The 24,935-nt window shown below is 38.5% G+C and overlaps 4 protein-coding genes across 10 annotated transcripts; 1 reads left to right on the forward strand and 3 right to left on the reverse strand.

Moving 5' to 3' along the window:
* Positions 1-268: 268 nt before the first annotated feature.
* On the reverse strand, positions 269-7,428 carry LOC110850673 (tyrosine-protein kinase transmembrane receptor Ror2). Its single transcript, XM_022098170.2, has 19 exons — positions 7,008-7,428; positions 6,725-6,923; positions 6,351-6,644; positions 6,159-6,283; positions 6,034-6,075; positions 5,707-5,954; positions 5,492-5,627; positions 5,142-5,418; positions 4,879-5,067; positions 4,533-4,586; positions 4,224-4,450; positions 3,981-4,136; positions 3,794-3,899; positions 1,857-2,104; positions 1,761-1,792; positions 1,601-1,688; positions 1,363-1,493; positions 1,025-1,218; positions 269-815 (listed from the first exon to the last, which is right to left on the reverse strand). The coding sequence occupies exons 2-19, from the start codon at positions 6,819-6,821 to the stop codon at positions 751-753; spliced, it is 2,709 nt and encodes a 902-aa protein (XP_021953862.1). The 5' UTR covers positions 6,822-6,923; positions 7,008-7,428; the 3' UTR covers positions 269-750.
* A 130-nt stretch (positions 7,429-7,558) lies between these two features.
* LOC110850672 (microtubule-associated serine/threonine-protein kinase 3) lies at positions 7,559-19,834 on the reverse strand. 4 transcript variants are annotated; one of them, XM_022098167.2, is made up of 16 exons: positions 19,447-19,834; positions 19,239-19,330; positions 15,161-15,266; positions 14,934-15,082; positions 14,679-14,854; positions 13,967-13,996; positions 13,600-13,675; positions 13,197-13,533; positions 12,994-13,119; positions 12,554-12,903; positions 12,304-12,476; positions 12,138-12,208; positions 11,816-12,043; positions 11,520-11,747; positions 10,495-11,405; positions 7,559-10,384 (listed from the first exon to the last, which is right to left on the reverse strand). In XM_022098167.2, exons 1-16 carry the CDS (start codon positions 19,619-19,621, stop codon positions 8,663-8,665), a joined length of 4,950 nt encoding a protein of 1,649 aa, XP_021953859.1. In that variant the 5' UTR covers positions 19,622-19,834; the 3' UTR covers positions 7,559-8,662. The 4 variants fall into 4 exon arrangements, with proteins under 4 accessions (XP_021953859.1, XP_035709171.1, XP_021953855.1 ...); XM_035853278.1 differs by lacking the exon at positions 19,447-19,834 and adding an exon at positions 15,494-15,822 and having other exon boundaries at positions 19,239-19,336; XM_022098163.2 differs by lacking the exons at positions 19,239-19,330; positions 19,447-19,834 and adding exons at positions 15,494-15,822; positions 18,138-18,636.
* Positions 19,835-21,415: 1,581 nt separating this feature from the next.
* On the forward strand, positions 21,416-23,268 carry LOC110850675 (fumarylacetoacetate hydrolase domain-containing protein 2). The gene is made up of 7 exons (XM_022098172.2): positions 21,416-22,042; positions 22,119-22,338; positions 22,407-22,506; positions 22,573-22,717; positions 22,791-22,877; positions 22,942-23,029; positions 23,102-23,268. The coding sequence occupies exons 1-7, from the start codon at positions 21,876-21,878 to the stop codon at positions 23,162-23,164; spliced, it is 870 nt and encodes a 289-aa protein (XP_021953864.1). The 5' UTR covers positions 21,416-21,875; the 3' UTR covers positions 23,165-23,268.
* LOC110850676 (nucleoplasmin-like protein NO29) lies at positions 23,258-24,860 on the reverse strand. 4 transcript variants are annotated; one of them, XM_022098173.2, is made up of 6 exons: positions 24,622-24,860; positions 24,413-24,513; positions 24,083-24,293; positions 23,864-23,964; positions 23,664-23,753; positions 23,258-23,552 (listed from the first exon to the last, which is right to left on the reverse strand). In XM_022098173.2, exons 1-6 carry the CDS (start codon positions 24,743-24,745, stop codon positions 23,499-23,501), a joined length of 681 nt encoding a protein of 226 aa, XP_021953865.1. In that variant the 5' UTR covers positions 24,746-24,860; the 3' UTR covers positions 23,258-23,498. The 4 variants fall into 4 exon arrangements, with proteins under 4 accessions (XP_021953865.1, XP_021953867.1, XP_021953866.1 ...); XM_022098175.2 differs by having other exon boundaries at positions 23,258-23,581; XM_022098174.2 differs by having other exon boundaries at positions 23,258-23,549; positions 24,622-24,858.
* Between the last annotated feature and the right edge of the window lie 75 nt (positions 24,861-24,935).

Raw genomic sequence — 24,935 nt, forward strand, 5'->3', positions numbered from 1 at the left:
AGTTATCCTTGGCACTGGAAGAATTCACAGATAGTTTCTTTGATCGTGGATTCCCTGGTGCCATAGATAAAATTAACAGGAATCCGTCCCCATCATCATCATCTCGTCGACTCGTCATCTACACAGCCATCCATTCATCATCAATCCCATTTTATAAATATGCATGCAATTTCCTCATCAGGTTGGTTGAATTATTTTGGTCAAATATGTAATGAAAATTGAAATTAAAAATCTGAATAAAAAATTGATAGAGAGATCCATCATAAAATTGTGTTTAGGTTTGTGACGGCAAATTTTTTGTCGCGAAATGTTTATTTCTCCGGAATATTTTCTCCACACATTTACATAAATCTATATAAGTAATATGTATTATTAGATCATGAAATGTATGAAAGTGAAAAATTTATATTACAAAAAAATATCAAAACATTATGTGGCACACCTTTCGCCAGTCTTTGTTAACATACTTTTGTTACTTTCTCTATCCTGCTTATAGCGAATGACTAGCATTTGGTACATAAATTGACTAACTCTACAAATACATACATACACATAACACAAATATGTATATTTAACTCCATATTTCTTAACATTTTTTCTTAAACCTACGAGCAATTTATGAGATATTAATACAAAAGTGGAGAACACGTTATCAAAATTTTAGCAAAATGTACAAAACGCACAAAATCCGTATTTTCATAAAAGTTTGTCATCAGGGTGATAGGTATAGTTTCATTTTCATCAGTTGGTTTAATTGGCTGGCCACAACTGTTGCGACGAGGACTTGCTGGAAATGGCTTGAAGTCTTTCAATGTCTGTAAAAAAAAAATTGAAAATAAAAGTTTGTCACCTTATCTGAGGACCCCACCTAATCACCATGCATCAATTTTATATCTTTCTCATTATTAGATTATTTATAAGCATTATTTATACACATTTGGATTATTTTCAATTAAAAAACAAGTATCATATATACATACAAATATATGTAAACTGTTTACTCTGTGAATAAATTATCACTTACCACTCGAAATGTCCTCAAGTAGTTGGAGAATGGTTCTGAATGGTGGCCTAGTGGCAGGTTGGGCTTGGAAACACATTTTCATCACGTCATACACTCTGACAGGGCAATTGTCAGGAGCTTGGAGAAAGTTTCCATCCTTTATGTATGTGACCACTTCTTCATGCGTCATCCCATAATAGGGCTGGAGAGCCAGACTGTGCAAAAAATAAATTCAAACCCATTTAGTTAGTGTCAACAAACACAGGGGACACAACAGAGGAAGAAGAAGAAAGTGGGACATCGGTAAGTGAATTTAATAATATACATATGTACCGGTATGTATGTACATATGTGCATACCTAAATATTTCCCATAAACACACCCCATATGCCCAAACATCCGACTCAATTGTGTACTTGTTGTACAAAATGCTTTCCAGTGGCATCCATCGGATCGGAATAGCGTCATCGTCTTGTCCTTTGTAGTAGTCCTGACAGAAATTATTGCATGGCATGTTAATGTATAAAATGTACGCGGAAGTTATTGATTATTTTCGGCACTACGTATGTAAATAAGTATGTATGTACGTCGACCAACCTGGAGATAAATCTTTTGGGAGAGGCCAAAATCCGCTATTTTTACAGTCATATTTTCGTCAATTAGACAATTTCTTGTAGCCAAATCCCTGAAATTGAGAATATTTACTATGTTAAGAATTTGATGTGAAATGGTCAATAATTCAGGAAAGCATTTTTACCGATGAACAAATTTCCTATCTGACAAGTACACCTGGAATAGAAAGATATAAAAGTATGATAAAAGTATGACTGTGGCTAATAAAGGATAAACAAACCATTCCAGATCCGATTTGACGCGCAATCCACAACATGTCCAAATGATTTAGCCGAACATCTCGCCACACATCCCCGTTAGAAGAAAGGGTATTAATCGTCCGGTAATTGCTGGCTGTGCAAGATCTGAGAAACTCATTGAGATCGCTGAGCCCCATATACTCCAAGAGGAGACACATTGGTTTCCCAACGGCACAAACCCCCAACAGTTTGACAATGTTGGGGTGGTCAAATTCCGCCAAGAGGCAAGCTTCTCATAAATTAAATACGCCATTTAGATTAGTGTCAATATATATATATATATATAAACGGGAGTAAAAAAGAAAGTAGGACAAGACAACGGTATGTGAATTACCCACCTTAACCTGATGGTGGTTTGGAGGTGATTATGTACAATATTTACACGAGTCTGGTACTACTCTAAAAATGAAATTCAGGGGCCAAAGGGAGAAGCCCTTTCACCATCTTATCTAAAGAAATTCCTTCTTTTAATAACTTTTCCAACTCCCCACTATCAACTTCAGTCTTAATTTCTTGTTGGATCGTCTCTTCAAAACAAGGTAAGATTCCAAAAAGGTATCGGAAGGTGCGACCGGTTGGGGTATTTTCAGGGGGTTTATTGACCCAGTGCAGCCAATCCACGTCTAAGGGTATCACATTCTCTTGTTTGTCTGGGTTTGCTTTCTTCTTCAGTCTCTTATAAATATTGTCGGTAAATGGGTTGGTTTTGAAATACCAATTGACGAAATTATTAATTTCAGTAGTAGTAGCAGTTAGTGGTGGGGTAGAATTGGGATGATTTAGAAGAGCGAGTGAAAGTATGACCCTTGGCTCTGTTTTTTCTTCCCTATAGTACGTATGACATAATAATTATTATAATAGTAATAATTATAAAACTCTGGTAAAGATAAAATTTTTACATACGCTGATATTCTCCCTCCAGGGCGAAGTAAAGGTTTATTCCAAGCATATTTCTCATCCCCATTTTCATCAACTTTAAATTTTTTAAGGGGAATTGGGGGACCAGTGTCTGTTGTTTCAGATAGAGACTTAATTTCATTAAATCCGAAAAATCCCCGTGTGCCGAACTTTTCCATCATTTCATTCTCAAACTCTGTAACAACAAACAATGACAGATTGTGACCCACAATACTAAACTTAAAATAGAGTATGACAATTTTATACCTCTTCTTTTAAGTGGACCACCCAGTACCTCTTTGATAGGGACAAACCGGAAATATTGGAGTGGACATTTGTCGCCGTGTTCTTGGAAATGTCGGTGAACGGCTTGTGGAAGTCCTACTGCATTTATATGACGTTTATGACCTAAGCACCTCTCCCTAATGATTCCCTCCCCAAAATACACCACACCCGTATACTTACAGTCCGGCTTTACACAAATAATGGCATACACGCCCTCACTAAAACTCTCACATTTCAAAGTGTCCTCTGACTTCCATTCATCTCTAAAGTAGTAGGGATCGGTTGGATTTCTCCTATTTGGAATCTTATTTCCTTTGTACAAAAAGTTATGTCTGTTCTGCCCTTTACAATTATCACAAAATGTACACATTGGACAAGGACTGTTTTTATTTTTGATTTTATCAGCACTGCCACACTCTTGAACACAAAGTCCATCCGTCTCACTTAATTGCTTATCAACTAATAAGTTTTCCACTTTCTTTGACTCTTTTCTCAACCTAACCAACTCAGTTGCTAATTCATCCCCACTAAACTCGGTATACTTATCCATTTTAATATACAAATTAAATAACAATTTGACCAGCAATGAAATTTTGACTAGAGAGAGAATACTTTGTCAGCACCACTGTGCACTGATTCTTTCTTTGTGTCGTTGCATAAAATGTGCTCGTGTAAATACCGCGCAATCACCTCCAAACCGTCAAGTAGTCTCAAATTAAACACCTTGCCTACACACCTTCGCGTTCAAAGTCGACTTGCAAATCCTCTGTGGCCTCTTCCTTCAACATTTTTACCGCGACCATTGTGAATTCTTCGCCTTTCAAGAGGTTAGGCGCCTTGGCCTGTTAAATTTGATTTGAGATTTATTTATTTAGCCAATCCGTTCAAATGTCGACTTGCCATAAATAAGCTGAATTATTTACCAAGAACACACGACCAAACGCCCCCTGTCCCAAGTCTCGGATATAAATGATATTATTTCTAGGAAACTCTAATTTCTCCAGTTTTGGATTGAGACTACTCCCATGTCGATGATAGTTTGCATTACTGCCCAATTTGTCCAAGTCAATTTCTACCTCCTGAATTCATTAATATATTTAGGTGGACATTGAAAGAGAATAATTATCAAGGTAATGGCATTATTCATTTATTTCATATGTACATACATTTGTAGCAGCACGGTCATAACCGGGCGGTCTCCGTGGCTTCTTTTTCCCCGATGCGATACAGGCAGCACACATTACGACCAAAGACATCAAGACGACCACGCCAATCCCAGCAAAGAAGAGGAACTCTTGAGTGTGGATAAATGTTTGAAAGTCCCAAAGAGCAGTTTCAGTCGGAGTTTGCACAACGGTTACTTCCTCATAGTCAAGATCGTCATGCGGATTTTCTGCATTATTAAATTAACTTTCATAAAGATAACTACTAAATGATACAGCAGCAATTTGTGAAACTGAAAGAATATGACTCACCGCAGTATGGAATGTCACAATGCTGCCATCGTACATATGGATCGGTCGTGTAACCTATAAAGATTACAAATATATTTAGTCAGACCTCTCTGCAGGATAGTATATTTGATTATATTTGAAAATTTCTAGCCTTTAATGACCCAGAGTCATAAATATGAAGATTGTTTCGAAATCGCAATGTCAACAAATCATTCATTTTACAGATCAATATTGAAAAAAGGATTGATTCGCATACTTGGTGCACAAAAGCACAAAAGTGAAAATCATTTTAAAGTTTTTGAACCAAAAACCAATGCGAGACCAGTAAACTTGAAATTATTTGACAACTACACGATATCATCCTTACACCAAGGTCTTGGTTCTTCTCCTCCTGCATTTCGACAGTAATTTTCACTGTTTTGAAGCTCCGGAAAAACTGGAGGTGGTCGGTTGTGATTGTGAGGTTCTTGACTGTCCCATCGTTGGCAGGCTATTCCCGACTTGGTCACATTTACGGTCCCTTGGTAAAATCGGCCTCGTAATTTAATGCAATCCTCTATAATTTGTATTAGAAGATATTTGTGTTAGACATGTTCTTTTAAAAAATTTAAATGAATATCAAAAAATTACGGGTAATCTCTTCTGTTGGCATTTCCGTTAAGCGAGACGTGGAGCAGGGTCGAGTAGTATCATTCATGTGGGGGAGTGACTCACAGCTTGGAAGACGAAAATGACCACGAGCTTTAAGATTTATTCCTCGTTGATTGTTATCCTCCAACAGCGCCCATTCACGGTAACAGAACGAGTGCTTGACAGCAATGCAGTCCTCATAACATAGTGGAAGACCAACTGGATCCCATCCACCCTTCAACAAACATTTTGGGAAGGCATACGTGCACAGCAACCGCTGAGGAAATTAAATTTCATGTATAGAATATTAACAAGTAAAAAAAAATTGTGTACTGGACGAATTTTTGTACCTCCGCTGCAGTTCTGCATGGTTCGGGAAGACCAGCAATAATTTCATTCCATAATCCAGCAGTGATTTGTTCGTTGATAACACCCCCCGAATTTCCCAAAGTGTTATTAATCCAAAATTGGCGATGAATCCAGCTCCTACATTCACCAAATTTCAAATTTTTCAAAGTCAAACGTTAATGAAAATGTTGGAATTTTTAAACTCAATTCCACATACTTGCAAATCTTGCCATTGTAATATGCACACTGTCCGGTGGGAGGTTCTCTGAACTTCAAGTCGTCATCCTGATTGGGCGACGGGATATTTGTGACTTGTAATCTAAACTCTTTCATTGTTTTGATATTTCCCGTGATCACTGCGTTGGAGGCTTCACATGCAATTCGAGTAGATGCTGTGGCATTGGTTATTCTCAGCGATGAAATTGCCTTTGGGACAAATGATTTATTCGGCTCGTGCGGTGTGAGCTGAAACAATTGACAATAGTATGTAAATGCTAAACTAAACTACAATAAATTAAACCGCGTAATGCATGTACACACATACCTCCACCATTGTCTGAACAATTTCTTCCGCTTCATTTCCCACCTATAGTAAATCGAACAAATTAACTATCCTGCCCAATTTCTTAGTTATACGGCGACGTTATTAACGTTTATTTTAGTAGTCACCTCTTTTCCATCCAACAACCATCTCACGGCAGGCAAGGGGTCCCCTCTCGCGACACAATCTGCATCAAACCGAGTCCCCCACGGGACTGAGCTATTGACGGTGTGCTTAAAAATGTCGACCGGAACTACAAATAATTACATAAAAGTTAAAGGTACCAGCTCAATTAAGGACAAATGTATTAATGTGCTGACCATGAACACGTAAATAAGCCCAATGCGTATTTGTAGTCTTTGTCATTTTTGCATCTTCGACCTTGACGGAGCACTGATAAAACCCTTCGTCCTCTTTTTTAACAGTGTGAAAGACGAGCGGACCATCCAGCATGACTTCGATTCGATCCTCTTGCAACTTATCCTGGACCACCTCTCGGTTTGGTTTTGTGAACCAGACAAATTTGACTGACTCTACTTTTGCGGAACAGTTCAACAGTGCTCGATCCCCTTCAAGGACGGTCAGATTTTGTGGCACGGAAGTAATTATGGAGCCTGGACCCGTTATCGTCAAATGAGTGAGAAAGATAGATCAATACAACGAAAAAGTGACATAAAAGATGAAAACTCCGTACCGGTGATCATTTCCTCTACGATGTCAATCTCTCCTGTGACGAACGCCACGCATGATAGCAGCCACATTGCGGCAACCCAAACATTTTCCGGGCCCATTATATCGATCTTCCTCTCGATTAATTCTTCATTAAAGGCGAGTAAATGGTATTAGGATCCATTGCACATTTCATTTGTGAAGATCCCTTTATAAATGTAAAGCTAAAAAACGTTATGCATTATTAGTCCATTTCCTCTCTACAAAACAAAACTTTCTGTATTTATTTCAATTTTATCTTTGCTCACCTTATTGTATTTGATAAGCTCGAGGCTTATCTCTCTATATCTAATATAAAGTCCAGTCAAGATCATCCAGCAGTGGTGTGATGTAAAACTACTACTGGAGTAAAAGAAGTGCAGGCATATGATTCTACTAATCCTAACTTCAATCCACCATCACCATCACAAAAAAAGATCTACTACTACCTACACGAACACCGAGGAGATCTTTGCCTATCTTCTTTGTACTCTGTTTAACAGCCTCAACCCTTTACTCGTATCATGGGAAATCCTAAATTCTAAGAGGAAATCAACAAATATGTCAAGATTTTAAAGAGATTTTTCTCTGCGATCAGTGAGCAGGACCAACGCCGCCCCCTATCTAGATCTATACCCTTAAATTCTCTCCACTCTCCGGTAGGGGTTCGACTCCTGGAAAGTTTTGTTACCCACCAAAGTTCCCGAAATCTAGGCAGAGAGAGGAGTCAGAGAGCGATGCGTGCATTCGGATTAGTCGGAATGCTTGAAATAAAAACCCATGAGTGAGACACGCTTGCTACCAAAATTATGCGTCACCTTTTTCATAGCATTTGTAATAGTTTATTATTGCTTTTTCAATTCGATTTTCATTCAACTTTTTGCAATTTAAAACAACGATTGGAAACGGATTTTGCATTTTAATATCTATTTCTTCTTCTATTATTAATGTTAATATGGCGTCAATAAATGCAAGTTTTGCGAGAACTATGCTATATCATAGTAGGTATATTTATGTGAATTATTATTATGCACAAGTTTCATGGGCTGAGATTGAAACAGTTATTTTTTAGATTCTAAATTTCTACATAATGAGAGTATTCATACATAATTCACGTCACTTCAATTACATGCTGGATGTGAACAACAACAACGAGGAACAAAAGCAGCATACTGAAATAATCCTATCGTTAAAGAGTCGGGAATTAACCGATTCTGCGATTGTACCCAAATGAGCAAATTGCACCAACAGTTTTTTTTTATAACAGAATGACACAAAAACAACAAGGTGTAACATTTAATGAAAAAATAGTAATACATTGTACGGGACAATTTTTCCAGGTATAGTACTAGCGGGTAAGTATAATAATAGTTGCAGTTGCGTGGCGTCAGGGTTGGACTTCTACGCATGCAGTAAATGTTTTAATAACAGAGCAAATTTGCAAAGAATTGTCAATAACGCATTCAAAAAAATATTTAGACCATTATGTTCAATGCCCTGCGATGATTGTAATATACATTAATTCGCACAAATCACGTTGATAAGAACAATAACTAATAGTTAACTACGCTCTAATTCAACATTAAAACATTATTATGACACTTTGATGGACATCACCACATTGATCACTCAATCCTGACTCTAGACATAGTATTATTATTATTATGGTGCATTAACAAATTATTCTGCCCATTAACCAAACACGAAGAGTGTCAGTCTCTTTAATCTGAGGTGTAATGAACACCATGGTGTTGTTGTGGATAACTAAAATGCTATAAATGAGACAATGAAAAACTGTTTTAGTGGATTGTGTGTATAATAATATCGTGCTACTTGAGTAAACTAGTCTGAGATTTAGAATGAACTACTTATTATGCTTTTTTGAGGGGTAATCTAAGTAAATAATATTATTATGCAAACGGTCCTAAGGTGATTTTCTGTCCGACTTTGATTTCAGCCATCCAATTGAGGATTCTTTGCTTTTCTTAGAATCCTTCGGAGTGGCAGCAGGTACGGTGGACAACGACGACGATGACGACGAAGAAGGTCTCGCGGAACTTAACTTTTGCTGATTTAACACTGATTCCGATGGTGAAGCTAGAGACTGTTTGTTTCCAGTTATTTTCGGCTTTTCTTCCGGTTTCTGCGGCGATTTATCTTTAGTAGACTTACTATTGGCATTAGTTACTTTCTGGGAAAAAGCACCACTATTTAAACTAATAGCATTTACGACGGGGGTGTTGTTGTCTGGATTTTCTCGTTGTTCGGATGATGTAGGATTATTTGTCACTACTGGACAGGGCGGATCAGACGGTTTGTTTGTCCCAGTAGTAGAAGTAGCTATAGCAGTATAAGAAGATGAAGAAGCATCCAATGATGCAGGTTGAGATTCTCCACCTTCTTCTTTTGGAGAATCTTTTTCTTCTGCGATTCTTGGTAAGCCAATCGTTACAGTAGACGACAGAGAATTTGACGAGGAACTCTCGCTAATGGATAGTGAAGAAGTTTTCGTCACAATTTCGTTCTCCACTTCAGCTCTCCCATCTTTCCTGGCTCTGTTGGGAGGAGGCCGAGGTGGTTCTGGGACGGGCTGCTGCTTGGGAGGAACTGGTGAGGTAGTAACAATGGTATTATTAGAAGCCGGAAAACTTTTACAGATTGGGGAGGTATGGACTTGCGATGTTATTGTAACTTTAGGAGGGGAAGAAATTGTAACCTTCGGATTACAAGGGTTGCATAACGGGGAAATTGCTTTTGCTTCAGTTGTGCGTGGGTGATGAACCCGATCGGGTGAAAGTGCCCGTCGCAATAAGGGGGAGCCTGGCTCTGTGTTTTTCGGTCGATTGAATGGTTTCTTGGCAGAGACGGAAGCCGGAGAAAGGGACGATGTCGTGGAGAATGAGACTCCAGGAGAGGACACGGTGTTAGACGTTACTGCCAACGGACTAGGAGATCTGGTTGGAGAGGAGGAGATTGGAGAGGGAGAAGGAGTCCTTGCCAAAGGACTCAGTGGAATGTGACCGACTGACTTGCGGCGATTTGGAGAGTGTATGTTCTTACTAGAAGCATGATGGTGGTGAAGTTTATGCTTTAGTCCATGCAGACTGGACGGACGTTGAAAATGAGGACCGAGCAGGCCAGCTGGTCCAAGGGTTGCAGGACTGTCAGGCAGCGAAGATCCAGGGGAGCTTGAGGGTGATGAATTTGCTGTAGAATTGGGAGAATCTGTTAATGAGAAGATTCTCGCCAATGGGGGTGACTGTGAGGATCTACTTGTTGTGGGAGAACTTGGCTGTTGAACGTTTTCAAACGATCTTGCTAGCGACTGAAAACTTCGACTTGGAGCAAGTGAAGAATTTCCCAACGATAACCTCAAGTGTTGGATTTCGGCCGGGGTTCTCTTTCCGGCAAGAGTTTTCAAAAACAGAGATTTGCGTCGTTTCTCTGTACTGTCCTTTTTTGCTCGTCGAAACTTGAGCAGTGGAGTCCTTGCCATTTTTGACTGTCCAGGTTCTCGCTTTCTACCTCCTGACCTGATGGACGTATTTTCCAGAGGAGTAGCTCTCAGAGTCAATTGGTCACCTCCGGATACTAGCAAATGAAGCACCTGTGTATGAAGAAGACCTTGCGTCGGCTCGCCGTTTACCTAAAAAAAATATCAAAAATAGTCATTCATAATTACATAAATGAGGCGACAATGCGGTTTTTTAAAAATAAATCCCAAACTACTATTTTTAAAAAAACATATTAACAAACCTGTGTTATCAGATCACCAGGACGAAGACCAGCCTCAAACGCAGGACTTCCTTCCGTTACTTCCTTAACCAAATGTTGCACCGTATACACATTTGTATCCCCGAAATAAACTCTAATTGCCCTCAGAGTAAATCCAAGACCTTGCGGTCCACGCCTTAGAATAATCGGTGGTTTGAGACTGTTGATTAGGGGAGAGAGTTCTCGACATGGAGACGTATCTCGCGAACTCGCCGTGCTTGACCCACCCGGTGATTGTACTGAGTGTTGGGTGGTGGACATCAGGACGGAGGCAGGGTCGATTTCAGGTATCTGTAACGATAATCCAAAAGCCGAAGCACTCTTGACGACGTTTCGAGGAGTTACTGCCTTTTTAGAGGTTGGAGTTGATTGGTGGAGTGGTGAAGAGAGTCCGTGAAAAGAGTCAGTCTCGTCTACGAATTTTGAGGCATGAGAAGAGGATTCACTGGCTAATCTAATTTCTGTCATTATTGCTTCTGCATTTGAAGTAGAGATCGAAAACCGGGGGAGACAATCCCGATGTGCTTTCCTTCTTCTATGAACTTGCGGAGAGACTTCTTCACTTTCTGTTTGTGACGACTCGGGAGTACTTAGCTGGGGCGCAATTTTTGCATCGTTAGACGTTGATGGGGAGCAATTTGTATCAATTCTCTCTCCTCCTTCGGATGTGGTAGTAGCGTCGACACTTTTTAGTTTATCTGGATTGCATGTGCTACCAGATCCATCGCTTCCTGTCCCACTTGAGTCTTGACGATCAAAACTCTCTTCTGCCAATCTGGTTCGAGTTTGGGTTTTCCTGTATCGATGAGAACACGAAGAAAATCCAAACAGTGGTGAATCATCAGTGTCATCCGTGTCAACTTCAAGCTCATGCTGATAACGATCAACGCGAGCTAGAAATAGATTTAACAAGAAAGCAAAATGAGAAAATGATCAATTAATTAAATTATCGTTAAATAATCGCTACATTTATCATCATTATAGACTTCCGACATTAGAAAACTCACAATCGAAATACGACGTGTCTTCATCATTCGCCAGACTTGGAACAAATTCAACCTTTTGCCGTAATAACGAATTCCAATCCATGCCGTTGAAATACATGTGGTCTTTTACTTCTTGTGCTCCCGTCGTTCCCAGTCTATCCCTCGCAGTTTGTTGCAATAACGAAGTAATGAGATCCTTTGTTTCTTTTGCCACTGGCCAATCGTCATCTGGCGGCCATTCAATGTCGTCTAAAAATACAATTAGCATAACAATTATACCCTGTAATTAGTAAATTTTAAAAAATCTTAAAACACACCATTTACTGTATGAGCAAAAAGCTCTTCTGGAGTTTCTCCAAAAAATGGAACACATCCAATTATAAACTCGTACAGGATGACACCCATGGCCCACCAATCAACTGGTTTTCCGTATCCTTGGCGTAAAATTACTTCAGGAGCAATGTACTCTGGAGTACCGAACACTTGCTTGTCCGAAAACTGTTTCGTTTCGCGATCAATGAAGCCCTCGTACAAATTCGTGGCAACTGTAATATATATTAAATAGTTTGTATTGAGTCCACATTAAAAAAATTCGAAATAAATATAATAATATAACAAGCAAGAGTAGATCGCACTTACGGGACATTAGTCCGACTTTACTCAACCCAAAATCCGTGAGCTTGATGTGACCCAATGCAGTGATGAGCAAGCTATTAGATAAGAGTGAATAATTGTATTATTATTTTGTTTATCTATAAACTCTTGTTTATTTATGAGTTGATCTGTTTATGTTTTCGACGCTTACTTATCCGGTTTCAAATCCCGATGCACAATTCCGTAACTGTGAAGATACTCGACTGCTAAAACAGTTTCAGCAAAATAAAATCTGGCCATGTCGGGAGGAAGAGGACCCATATTTTTCAACAGATTTGCACAATCTCCTCCTTCTACGTATTCCATAACCAAGCAAAGGTGTTTCTATATTCAAACATATACTATATTATAGAAAACCCGAATGCTATGCAACACCACGCCAAAACATTATAAACACAAACCTTCGTTTCAAAGCTGCAAATCATGCTCACAACGAAAGGATTGTCGGTAAAACTCATGATATCACGTTCAGCAAATACTTGCTCCACTTGGTTCCTCAACATGAGGTTTTGCTTATTAATCTTCTTCAAGGCGTAGCGTTGACGAGTTTCTCGATGTCTGACGAGATAAACTGCACCATATGCCCCATTAGAAATCAGCTTTACAACTTCAAAATCCTGTTCACTTGGTAGTTTGGACTTTTGATCGTTACTGTCTGAAGATGGAACTTCTGAATTGTCTTCCGACGACGTAACAGCACTTCCGTTTTTCTCATTTTCCAGATTGTGAGTATTCAATTCTTGCTGCAATTCTATAATGTGAAGAATATTGAATTATTAGTGTTGTTAATTCTAATCAATTATTTTATTCGCTGATTTATTTTATGTACTCATAAAATTACCTGCTATCGGATCACGATTAAGCCCTAGCTTGCTAATGATGTATTGCGGAATATCAGTCTTCATCCCCTGTGTGACTTTGGCCTGCCCTTCAGCTTGCTCCAGAAGGTGGTAGAATTCTTCCGGATCTGGTCAAAAAAATGATATTTTAGTCCTAGAATTTGCAACATAAGTTCGTTAATAACTTAATAAGAAAATAATTTACCAAACTCGAGGCATTCTAACAGACGGGCAGGACGAGAAACCATTATGAGGAGTTTTTTAATTAAACCAGTTAAGAAATTTGCAGCTTCAGGTGACTTGTCCTTGGTTTCACTTAGGAGACGCTCCAAATTCTCTGACATTTCGTAAAAATATCGACTCGAAATTAATTTTTCTTGCGATTTAAGCAGACAGTCCCTCGCCATCTCAATTACTTGATGATGTACAAAACGAGCAATTGCTATCGAGTCGGGACTCAATGAGTCGCAGCCACCCATCGACTCCAAAGTTTCATTTTCATCGATAAAGTTTTTAAGTTTTTCCTCCATTTGATGTGTCGCCTGAGAAAAAAAGCCAAATCATTTTTCAGACAGAACTCCCAGAATTATTTAAATGCTCGTTATAACCTTTGGAAAGCGTTCCTTGTACATCGTATTCATTAAAACTATTTCATTCTCTATCACTGGTGAGCGGATCGGACTGCTGCAATGTGACGTGGAAAAAAAAACATTAGTAAAATCTTCATCCCAGCTTCCCCTCCCTCAATAACAATGTAACAAATGTAAGAAATTCATTCATTTTTATAATAAATGGCTGTCTGTCTGCCTACATACTACTGTCAATTTGGGCAGGAAAGAATAATAAAAACGAGAAATGAGACAGTTGATGACTGACTGATTTAAATTCTCTATCATCCTGCCAGTAGTCGCAATTGACAGTAGATAGTGATTTACACAGCAGCAGTAATAAAATACAAGTTCGGCGTATGCTAACCTGCAAGTTGCAATGCATAACCAAGCCAAACTGTGTGAGTGAGCAGCGTGAATAAATTTCAAAAAATTCAAAACCGTTATAGTAGACTTTGCAGTTAGCATACATAAAACATGAGAATTCATTGTAACGAACGCGGCAGAGAAGAATCGATTTGTTGATTAATTGAATAAATTAAGGAATAGGCAAGTAACACATTTTTTTCCACGGGAAAGATTACAGAAACCAACCTTCATGTGACGCTAGACGATAGGTTCATTTTAAGTTTCTCAAGTTATGAATGGTATGATTATAAATTTAAGAGTATAGCTTCAAATTTACTTTCTCTTGGAATTATTTGTTACTAATTGCTACTCTGATTTGACAAAATGGATTAATTGAAGATGGAAAAAATTTTGAAAAAAGAATTTTGTTAATTTTCGCATTTTTGTATTACATGCAAATATCAGAGCCAAATGCATTGGCATGCTATAATTCAGCATCAACTATGAGGCAGTAGCTCATCTCAGACTGGGCAAAAAGTCAGATTAGTTGCACCCGTAAGAGATTAATAAATTCTCAAGTCTGAAACAAGATGAGGAAATAGAAATAAATAATGTAAATTGTATAGTTGAAGGCACTTGAGAGTGAAAGATAGAGTAAATTGTGCGAGATAGGAAATGAATTGATTGATTGAATAAATTAGGCGTTAAAAAAATTAGAAAATAAATGGTACCTTAAACTTCGAGATCTGGGACGAAGTAGAGGAGAACGGTGACCGTCTTCTTCCAGACTAGGATTACTTTCATTGGAAGAAAAATAGCGAGGAATTGGCCCCGCACGGTCTTCCGTCCCTTGAGCAACAGTGTCTTTGACCAACTGATGCAACCTCTCTTGGCTAGAGCATTGTGACTAGAATAGAATAAAATAGATACTTAGCAATATGTTATGGAATTTTTCATACAAATTGCACCCAATGCCCAATGCTCACCGAAACCGTGGAACTGCCAGGCGTTGTTCCATATCCGGACGAGGGTAACGACGCCAATGACCACCGCCTACCATCACCCGCCCTCTTAATCGTTGCAAATGCGAAATTCTGACTAGGAGACATTCTTGGACTGTCCAAAGGACTTCCACCTGCACACACGAAATAATATTTTAATTGAATACAACATGATATTAATCAGTATAAAAAATGCAACCAGAATAACCTACCAATCGGAGAATGACATCGTGGAGGCAGTGTGGGTGAAGTATTTGCAATCAAACTTTTTCTGTGTTCTTGAACCCGACTACTTCTTCGAGGCAGGCACAACTCCTTCTGTTAACACAAACATAAAATAAAATGTGACTTCGATTTTGATACTCGACTCAAAATTTAACTTTAATTTAACTATTTAAATATGCGGCGATGCAGCAACAAGCAAAAAATAGCAAACATAACACATTTTGCTATTTAGTAATTAGTTCTATTAGCCCCCATAAAATATGATAAGCGCAGAAGACGTTAAGTTAACAGCTATATGGAGCAATGTTAAGCGGTGCTACCTTAAAATGCATTAGAGAGGTAACGGAAGGCAGTGGAAGAGTAAGATTGGGTCGTCCTTGTCGAATCTTTGTGTCTGAGATGCTCCTCGGAAGTCCGGCGGACGAGCTGGGTGCAACTTCCAAGTGTGAAGAAGAAGCATTCGCCGTAGTTGATGCTGTTGCTGTACCTTGTCCTTCAATCGTTTCACTTCTGGACTGTAGTAACGTTGTTGAATTGCAATTCTTTTCAGAATCGCCAACATGGTGACAACAAGTCGAGGAATCATTGCTAGAAACGGAAGTTGGATTTGGTGGTGGTGGAGGTGGTTGGCTGGATAGCTGCATGAGAACTGTAACAACAAGGCACGTGGTAACGATGTATTCTCCATTCCTTGTCGCCCAAATTGTATAATTTGTTGCACATCAACACCACAAATTTTGTTTAAATTTTTTTTTCTCCCGACAAGTTACAAGTGGATGGATCGAGTATCAAGAATCAAATGTAAACCGAGTATGACGAATGACTGACACATTGACACAACAGAAGAGTGAACCGAACATAATTTTCACTCTGAATGCATATACAATGCTTGTTTTGTTGCAAATTACAACAACCACCATCCCACCCACTAAAAACGTAAAGCAAACCAGTCCAGCTAAATGTATGAAAGAAGACGTGTAGTCGATGAACCAGTATTTTTGTAGTAGTTACACACTCGTAAAAATGCAAACATACAACATTCATGAAACAGAACATATATACACACAGACACGCCGTCCTATTGTATTTGGCAAATTGACCCTCAATTTTTATGGTATCTGTCAATGACAGTAAACAAGTGGATAAATAATGAACCACAAAATTGAAGTGAACGGCTCACTGTTCCACACTTTACAAATTATGACTGCTTCACCAGCATTACGTTCGTTATGTATTAAAGAACTGAACCGACGACTCTTTCCTAATCTGCGTAGCGTGTAATGATGCACCAAATCACCAGCACGACCATTATTCTTATCATTGCACTATTATGTTTTTCTGGAGAGGATGTCGAGGAGCAGCAGAAAAAAACTGATTCGAAGAGCGTCACAGGATATATGTAATCTCTATCTGACAGAGAGTAGAGAGAGAGAGAGAGAGATAGAGAACCGAGGAAAATTATGAACGAGAGAGATTGAAATACTGAATCCATCAGGCGAACACACGCGACCGATACTTCAAAAATGATTGGATTGGATCCCAAGTTCACTTGCCAATACAATGTTGTATATACATAAAAACAAGTCTAACCATGATGATAATAATAGAAATACAGGGAACCACAAACCACGGCATGAAATGGAAGTGGCCAAAGAAAGGAGAGATTTTGCAATATCTAAACTTGCACGTACTCCAGCAGGTAAGACAGCTAACAGAACACCACAAGCTCACAAGTGCAATGATGCGAGAGATGAGATATGAGATCCACCCAACCTTATGCAAAGTGAAATATTTAGCCAAGTAAATGTATACATCATTCTAGTATGTAAGTACCTATGAGATATTTTTCACTAGCCACCAGGAGGAATTCAACAAAGTCACAAAGTCAACTCAATCATCACCTGTGTACATATCTATGAATGACGCTGATGCAGCATCCTCATATTCAGTACAGATACTAGATACTCATGCCTCCTGCATCACCTTTTATTTATTATTTCAGCAGCAGAGAGAGAGAGAGACGTCGTAGTGCTAAATCGTCAAGTAAGGTTATTTCGTGAACAAATCACGATCACCATTTGGATTTCATTCCCTATTTTGAAGCGAAGGGTAATGGAAGTGAATTAAGCTATCACTATAATCTCAACCTGGCTGATAATTGCGACAAGAGGAGCTAATCCGTCCGTTCAGTCCGCACATCGCATCTCTCTCTCTCTCTTTGCCTCTGTGTCCCTCATAGATGAAAATAAAGTGTTATTATTTTTACAACCATACATTAAAATGGGAAGTTGACCATGTCAGCAATTTCCACAGCGTCACCACTAATAACAATTTCTAGATGAGGAACGAAATCTTGGACAATCCTTCCTCCGATCTAAACACTTTGTTGCTTAAGCTTATAGCTTGTTGCTCTTACTTATTAAGTGGACAGGTGTGGTAGTAAATAATGTTTAATTGAAAAGGCTGCAGCAACTACTTAACTGATAGCTGTTACTGGTTGGTTAACAAGAATAATGACGAGGGGACGGTTGATGTGCAGTAAATGTTGTTGATATCATTAAATGTATTTACGTGTAGCAATATTATGCATGCATTGCTATTGTCAACTTGCACAATGCAATGCATCCTCAACCACTACCATGTCCAATAAATGTCACCTCCATTATATTATCAACTCGTAGCCTGAAAAATGAAAAATTACAGCACAAACCCATTAATCTAGTCATCTACTCTATTATTTCGACGTGTGCATAATATGTGTGCATGCAAGTATAAACTGCGATATGAACTAAACTCTCTCTGACGTACAACCTGTTCTCATGATTCTTTACTGTCGTCACACAATACACACTTCAAAAACCCATGTTAACCACACACAAATTAAAATGAAATTGGAAAACCATTAAAAAACCATAAAATTATGAATGAATTGGGTATTTTTTTGGTACATATGAAATTACATACCTTTCCAGCTGGACGATTGTCAAATTAGTTGTGACAATTAGCAATTTTTTGACATGGACACACCATATTTAATTTCCCGTCGACAAGAAATATTATTGGTTTGCGGAAATGGCGAGAAATATTTCCTCACGGGAATACAGCCACCCACGCACCGCACAACTGTGAGAGAAGCAGCAACATTGCTATCAGAGATTGATGGATCAAGTTGCCCGTTTTAGATAAGGTATCTTCTCTCCGAAAAAAGAAGAGCATGTGTCTCGCAATAATAGTAAAGATATCACAAAAATGCACGTATAGTAGGAGCAGTCAAGTTGTTGCACATTATACTGTTGTTATCTGACAAGGGCCAAAGAGAAACTTGGATAAAAACAAGATTAACCCGATAAGTATGAGAGTGGTGAAAGAGCAAAATAAGTCAGTTGGCGTGGTCGCCTCACTAGCCTAGCAGCAGAATTGACTCAGCTACTAGATGCTACACACACTCTCACTCTTGTGAAAGTTCACATTGCAATAATCGTTACACAAGGAAGGAGAGGAGAGAGAGAGTTGGATACGGGAAATGAACAAATGTGTCTCCATTCTTACTTTCTCCACACCACATCCACCACCACCACCTCCATGGTCGAATGCACAACCACCAGTCACTCGGCCCTATTTACGACTTGCGCTCTCCAAAATTTGCCCTTCTCCGAATCCTCAACTTTTACTTCTTTCTCCGACTCGTAGAAGCATGAATGAATGACTCACGTTTCGTCCTACGTAGAGGATACAGAAATTATACAAAAACCGGCGGTAGTGGTAGGGCCCTTCAATTAATCTATTGAACAGGATCGTTTAAAACAAGAATGTCTGGCTGGAATAATAAATGATAGGCAAATTTATATTACTAATAATACAACTAACAATTTCAATTGTACTATTTAACAAACTAACCAGCTTACAATAATAATAAAACACACCTCCTTTCCAAACAAATTACTATTATTACTACTTTCTACTCTATACAAAGCCTTTATTATTATTAGTTTCGCTTTGCGCAAGAAAGCATCCCCAAGCAGCACAAATACCGAATACCCCAAATAGTAAACTTTCATCACTTACCGTCGATGCAGAAATGTTAGGAGCTGACCTCCCAAGTGACGTCTTTGATAACCTTGAGATATTACTTTCACAACCTCGGTATTCTGCTTCCGCTATATAAATACAAAATAAGAACAAGTCAGTCATAAAGTCATGTTAACCAATATTGACTGAGATGACACTCCTCCGTTCTGACCTTCACATTTAAGTTGAACTTTAATTTACTTACCCAAATAGAGAGAAGATGGGGAATTTTTCCTAGATCGAATATACCTCGCATCTTCTGAAACCTGCCTCGTCACTGATCGAAGAAAGGAAATATTTGGAGTGCTCGGAAAAGTCGTCGTGGTTAGGTTGACCACCCCCTGAAAGCTCGATCCTACACTCTTCGGAACCCCGTCCATGTCGAACTTTCTCCCAATCAGGGTGGTGGTAAGTAAGGGAGAGCCAGTGTGTTGCTAATTATTTAACAGCATGAATCACAACAACACTAACTACTAAACTAAACTACAGGCATCAATCACCTAAGTATTTCTAAAATATCAACTCTTTCGACTTCTCTCTCACCCTCCTCTCACTCACTCACTCCACTAACTACTCGATCTCACAACTCTCACTCCCAATTGTTTACAGAATAATTCAAACTCTCCCGCTGCTCCAACCATCCCCATCCCATCACAATATTTATTTTTAGACAAAAAACGCTAGGAATTGAAAAATGCAGTATGAATCATCGCCTAAAAACAGTATTTTGCCCGTCCAACTTTTTAAATGCGTTGTTAGGCCAAGGAATGTTGTACCCTTTGTCAGTTGAGAATTACTGATAATAAAGGTCGTCAATGTGAAGTGACTGTTATGACACTGACAGCGGAAGTTTATCTATTTGGTATTATTTTAAAAGGAGAATTCCTTCGTCAGCATTTTTGTAAATTGATTGCATACCAATATTGAATGATCCATCTCTCAACGAGATGTATATGCATACTATTATAAATGAAACTACCAGATATGACAATGACTGATCAGCTTAAACTAGTTTTGTGAACCATTAGGGATGGTTTTTGGACCATTAGGGATGGACAGGTGGGTGTAACTCAAGTAACTGGATAGTGACAGGGGATTTAATGGCTTCTCTGGATTCCCCAATTTGTGACAAGCACCTTATAATATTAGGAAAAATTCTGAAGCCATATGTTTTCAATAACAATGACTTTCAAAGTAGAAATACATATGACTGAAACAATTCATATTACACGAGCAATGCAATTTTTCATCTCATAAATTTGAAATTCTCCATTATATTTTTGTTTTCATGACAAAATTTTCGCAAAATTTTTGCATGAAATGCGACGAAGAGGTGAACGTGAACAACGGTGAACACTGCGACGAGAGAGCAACGTGATTTGGGACAGAATCTACGCGAGCAGGGTTGAAAAGTAAAATTCTGTCTCAATTGCTACACGGGAGGAGCAGTTCATGATCAATCGGGAGCAGTTTGCAATTTCGACCCAGTTTCTTCTAACTAATTAACGTAAGTATTATTGTCTTTCTTTTGGGTGTGACCAATCTCACCCCAGGTAAAGGGTCGGACTTTGTTCTTGTAATGATAATCATAATGACATTGTGCTAAGTTCTTGTTCTTTTTGTTCGTCGCACTAATAAGCCGGTGTGAAATCTTAAGTTTTGTTAATTAATTTGGGGACAAGTTACACCCTCACACTGAAATTATTTGCTAATGTATAAGCATGATAATAGATGGTTGCAATCCGTGTTGATATTTTAGTTATATTTTATGTGTAGTGCATATTTATTACTTCATATTGCCTATGTCCTTTGCGTTTTTATAATTTTATTATTTTTGAGCTTGTTATAAAAATATAAACGAGAGTAATGTTTTCTGGCAATATACCCTTTGATGCATTAATTGACACGTTTGCTTTCTGCAGGAAATGGCAGGAGCAGAAGATGCAGAGGCTGCGGCGTTGAAAGGGCTCGCCAGGCATTTTAATTCGGTCACCGTAACTGGAAGGGCAAATGTAAATTATTGTTCCTTATTGTATTAAAATTTATTCAGCATATTTCCAACTTCAACTCCTCTTTTCTTTCTTTCAACTAGGTGGCAAAAGCCACATACGCCGTCGTTGGTGGAATTGTCCTCCTCTTTGCTTTGAAACCCTCCAAGAAGAAGACAGCGACAAAATAGATATTTATTCGCCGTCATCATCACGAATGATCACCATCCCTTTCGTTGACATAGACGCTATATGATATATAATTTAGAGTACATTTTGTTCAGAGATGTAGTAAGCAGGCAAAAACAACCTTGAATAATAAACCAAGTTCAATTAATGTAGAGATGATGATAGCATATGGTGTTGTTGATTAAATTCTTTCTCGTGCTGTTTGAGGAATCTGTATATGCATATAAAACTAGCACCACTTGTTGTGAGGTCATGTGCAAGATAAGATTTGGGAAAGAGATTTCATTGAGATTAATTCTCCTTACTTGATTTGCATATAAGTTAGATCGTGTGCAAAAGTAATCAGTCAGTCACCGTTCACTGTCTTGATAGACACCATTCGTGGAGTTTCGTCATAAAAGTGTAAAACTTACGTTTTTTTGCCGGATTTTCAGTTGGAAGATACGAGGACAGCAAGATGCGTCTAGTTCAATACATTTTGAAAAATGACCCACAAGGAATGCGTCATCTTGGGGTACGCGTCGGCGAGGAAATCGTCAACATGCAATCCATCCGGAAAGGAGTGCCGAACACTCTGCTGGAAATGCTGACCACCCACAAGAACTTTTTGGATGAAGTTGAAACGTGAGAAGAATCTCCTTTTTTGTTTGTTTATACAGCAATTTAGATACTAATGTTTACATGTCCTTTACTTTTTAAGGATGCCAATGGACCAGTTTAAGGAGCGAGTGACAATCAACCAGGTTAATCTGCTGCCCCCAATTAGTGGCTCGGATAAGGTGGTCTGTGTCGGAATGAATTATGTGGATCATTGCGAAGAGCAAAACTGCCCTGTTCCGGAAGAACCGATATTTTTCAGCAAGTTTTCAACCACGCTTGTTGGACCATTTGATCCGATTCCTTATCCCAAAATGACAAAGGTGCGTGGTTTTAGATATTTGATAAATATTTTGCATTTAAATCACAAAACTAATTATGTATAATGCAGGAGCTCGATTTCGAAGTTGAACTTGCATTCGTAATTGGTAAAAAAGGCAAAGACATTCCTATATCTTCAGCCATGGACTATGTGCTTGGTTATACTACGGGTAATACAGTTATTTAATTATTTAAGCATTAGTGAATTGATGACCGGAATATAAATACTGTTTTAGCACATGATGTCTCTGCTCGAGATTGGCAACTTAAAAAGAATGGGGGTCAGTGGCTTATTGGAAAAACTATGGATGCTTTTAGCCCTATCGGACCACACATTGTGACAAAATCGGAGATTCCAGATCCCCATAATTTGGCTATCAAGTAAACTAATAAATAAAATAAATGTTTTGGCATCTTTGATGAACATAGACAATTGATGTGATCTGATTGATAGATGCCATGTGAATGGAGTAACGGAACAAAATAGCAACACTGGTCAAATAATTCATCGTGTCGACAAGCTGGTGTCATTTTTGTCCCAGTAAGACATGCCAATTCGATTAACATATATCATGATTACCTAATTTATATATTTTTACATATAGATTCTGTACCCTGCTTCCTGGAGACATAATACTCACTGGAACACCACCCGGTGTTGGCGTCTTTCGAAAGCCTCCACTATTTTTAAAGGCATGCACACATTTTCACATGAATATTTATACGATGCTGTATGATGTATGTAATTGAGTAATTTATTTACAGAAAGGGGATGTTGTGGAATGTGAAATTGAAAAAATTGGACTAATTCGAAACGAGATTGTGTAGATGAATGACAATAATACTCTACCATGAGATGTGCAAAAGATGCAAAACTCTGAGATCAACATTACAAAAAATTAGTTGACCAATAAACAAATCTTAAATAAGCAGATTATCGTATTTATTAAATCATAAAAAATGTTAGCCCATCATTACAGTAAGTAGTGAGAAAAATTAGAAATTATTAAAGGTCAAGACATTAAATTTTTAAAGATTAGCACATATCTCAAATGAAAAAAATGCAGAAAAGATACGAAATCAATAAATGTGACTATTACTCTCAGAATGAAAAAACGACAAAAATTGAACCATGCATGCTTTGATAAATGATACCCTCTTTTTAAGCCTTATTCTCTTCGTCCATCGGTTCAGTTGCAGCATCCTTCAATTCCTGCTTATACGAAAATGCAAATGATAAATTGCCTGATTTTAGTTGAATAATTTTGCACTTTTGGATTAGTTGAGGATTTAATATCACACAAATTTCGATTAAATATTTAATTACCTCGGAACACAATTTCTTGGGATTGGCAGCTTCGATGTCTTTGTTAATTTTACGCTTTCGTAACCCTCCATTCAACACGACGCCATTATTCTATACACACACAAGCTAATAGGATCATTTAAACGTCCTTTCATGCAATGATGGACCATTTTCTACTCATTTGGAAAATGAGCTGACTATGGAGCCATTAGTTAGCTTACCTGGTCGTCATTGTCGATCTCTTCATCGTTTTCCTCCTCCTCCTCCTCCTCAGCTTCGTTACCGCTTTCATCCACCTCGTCGTTCTCATCGTCTCTCCATTCTATAAACATTACCGAATTTGCATAAATATCCACCCACTTTATACATAGCGAAGGTAATTGTCATACGCTGCATCCCACCACCACCAGGCTCAATTTCCATGATTACATTAACCGTACCTTCTGCATATTCTCCTAAAAGGAAGACAGGACCCTTCCCTCGAATGAGACGAATTGTAGCGTTCTCGCTAATGAACATTTCCAAAGAAAGCTGCAGAGTGTTCTTGCCCAGATACGCCAAGGGGAATTTCTCCACCTTTCCACTATCAATCTTGGTCTCCAGCTCGAGGACGCAATGTTCAGTAAGGTCTGCATCGGGACCCAAGACGATCTATGTGCATGAATAAGGGAGCAATTAACCTAAATGACGCTATCATAATCATCTTTCATGTGAAAATAATGCCAAAGTCATGGCCTGACAATAATTAAGATTCCAAAAGGAATCCTTACCCGTTTCAGTGCGACTGTGTGCTGGACTACGTCTTCACCTTCGAAGGGTGGCTCAAATTTGTATTCAGAGGTGAGACCTTCCCCGACCTCGAGTTTCCTCACTGAAATTCACAATAGAGTTTATGATTAAATAGAGTTTAATGACAGTTTCCGTCAGTTCAAATATTTCGAAAATGCAAAGTAATATACACATTAAATAGTTCACTTACTGAAAATTACACGTCGATTCAACCCCGGTTGCAAGACAGCGGGTAGGCCGCTACCCCCATTGACGGCAGGTTCTAGGATCTTGGTCCCATTTTCGACAACACTGGTGTTCAAGCTAGCAGGCATTTTGAACTATGATAGACGCGTTTGAGAGGAGTTAGTACAGTGAATTGAGGGGATTTTTAGGAGAGTTAATGTTGTAGCTTTGAGAAGCTGAGAGAGACTAAGGTGAAATTGGATGCGATGCAACCAGAAGAAGTAAATGTCCAGAAAAATTTGGTAGACGACTACACTAATTTGCAAACGTTGATTTCAT

The sequence above is a fragment of the Folsomia candida genome, unplaced genomic scaffold, assembly GCF_002217175.1.
Source record: "Folsomia candida strain VU population unplaced genomic scaffold, ASM221717v1 Fcan01_Sc006, whole genome shotgun sequence".
NCBI lineage: Eukaryota > Metazoa > Arthropoda > Collembola > Entomobryomorpha > Isotomidae > Folsomia > Folsomia candida.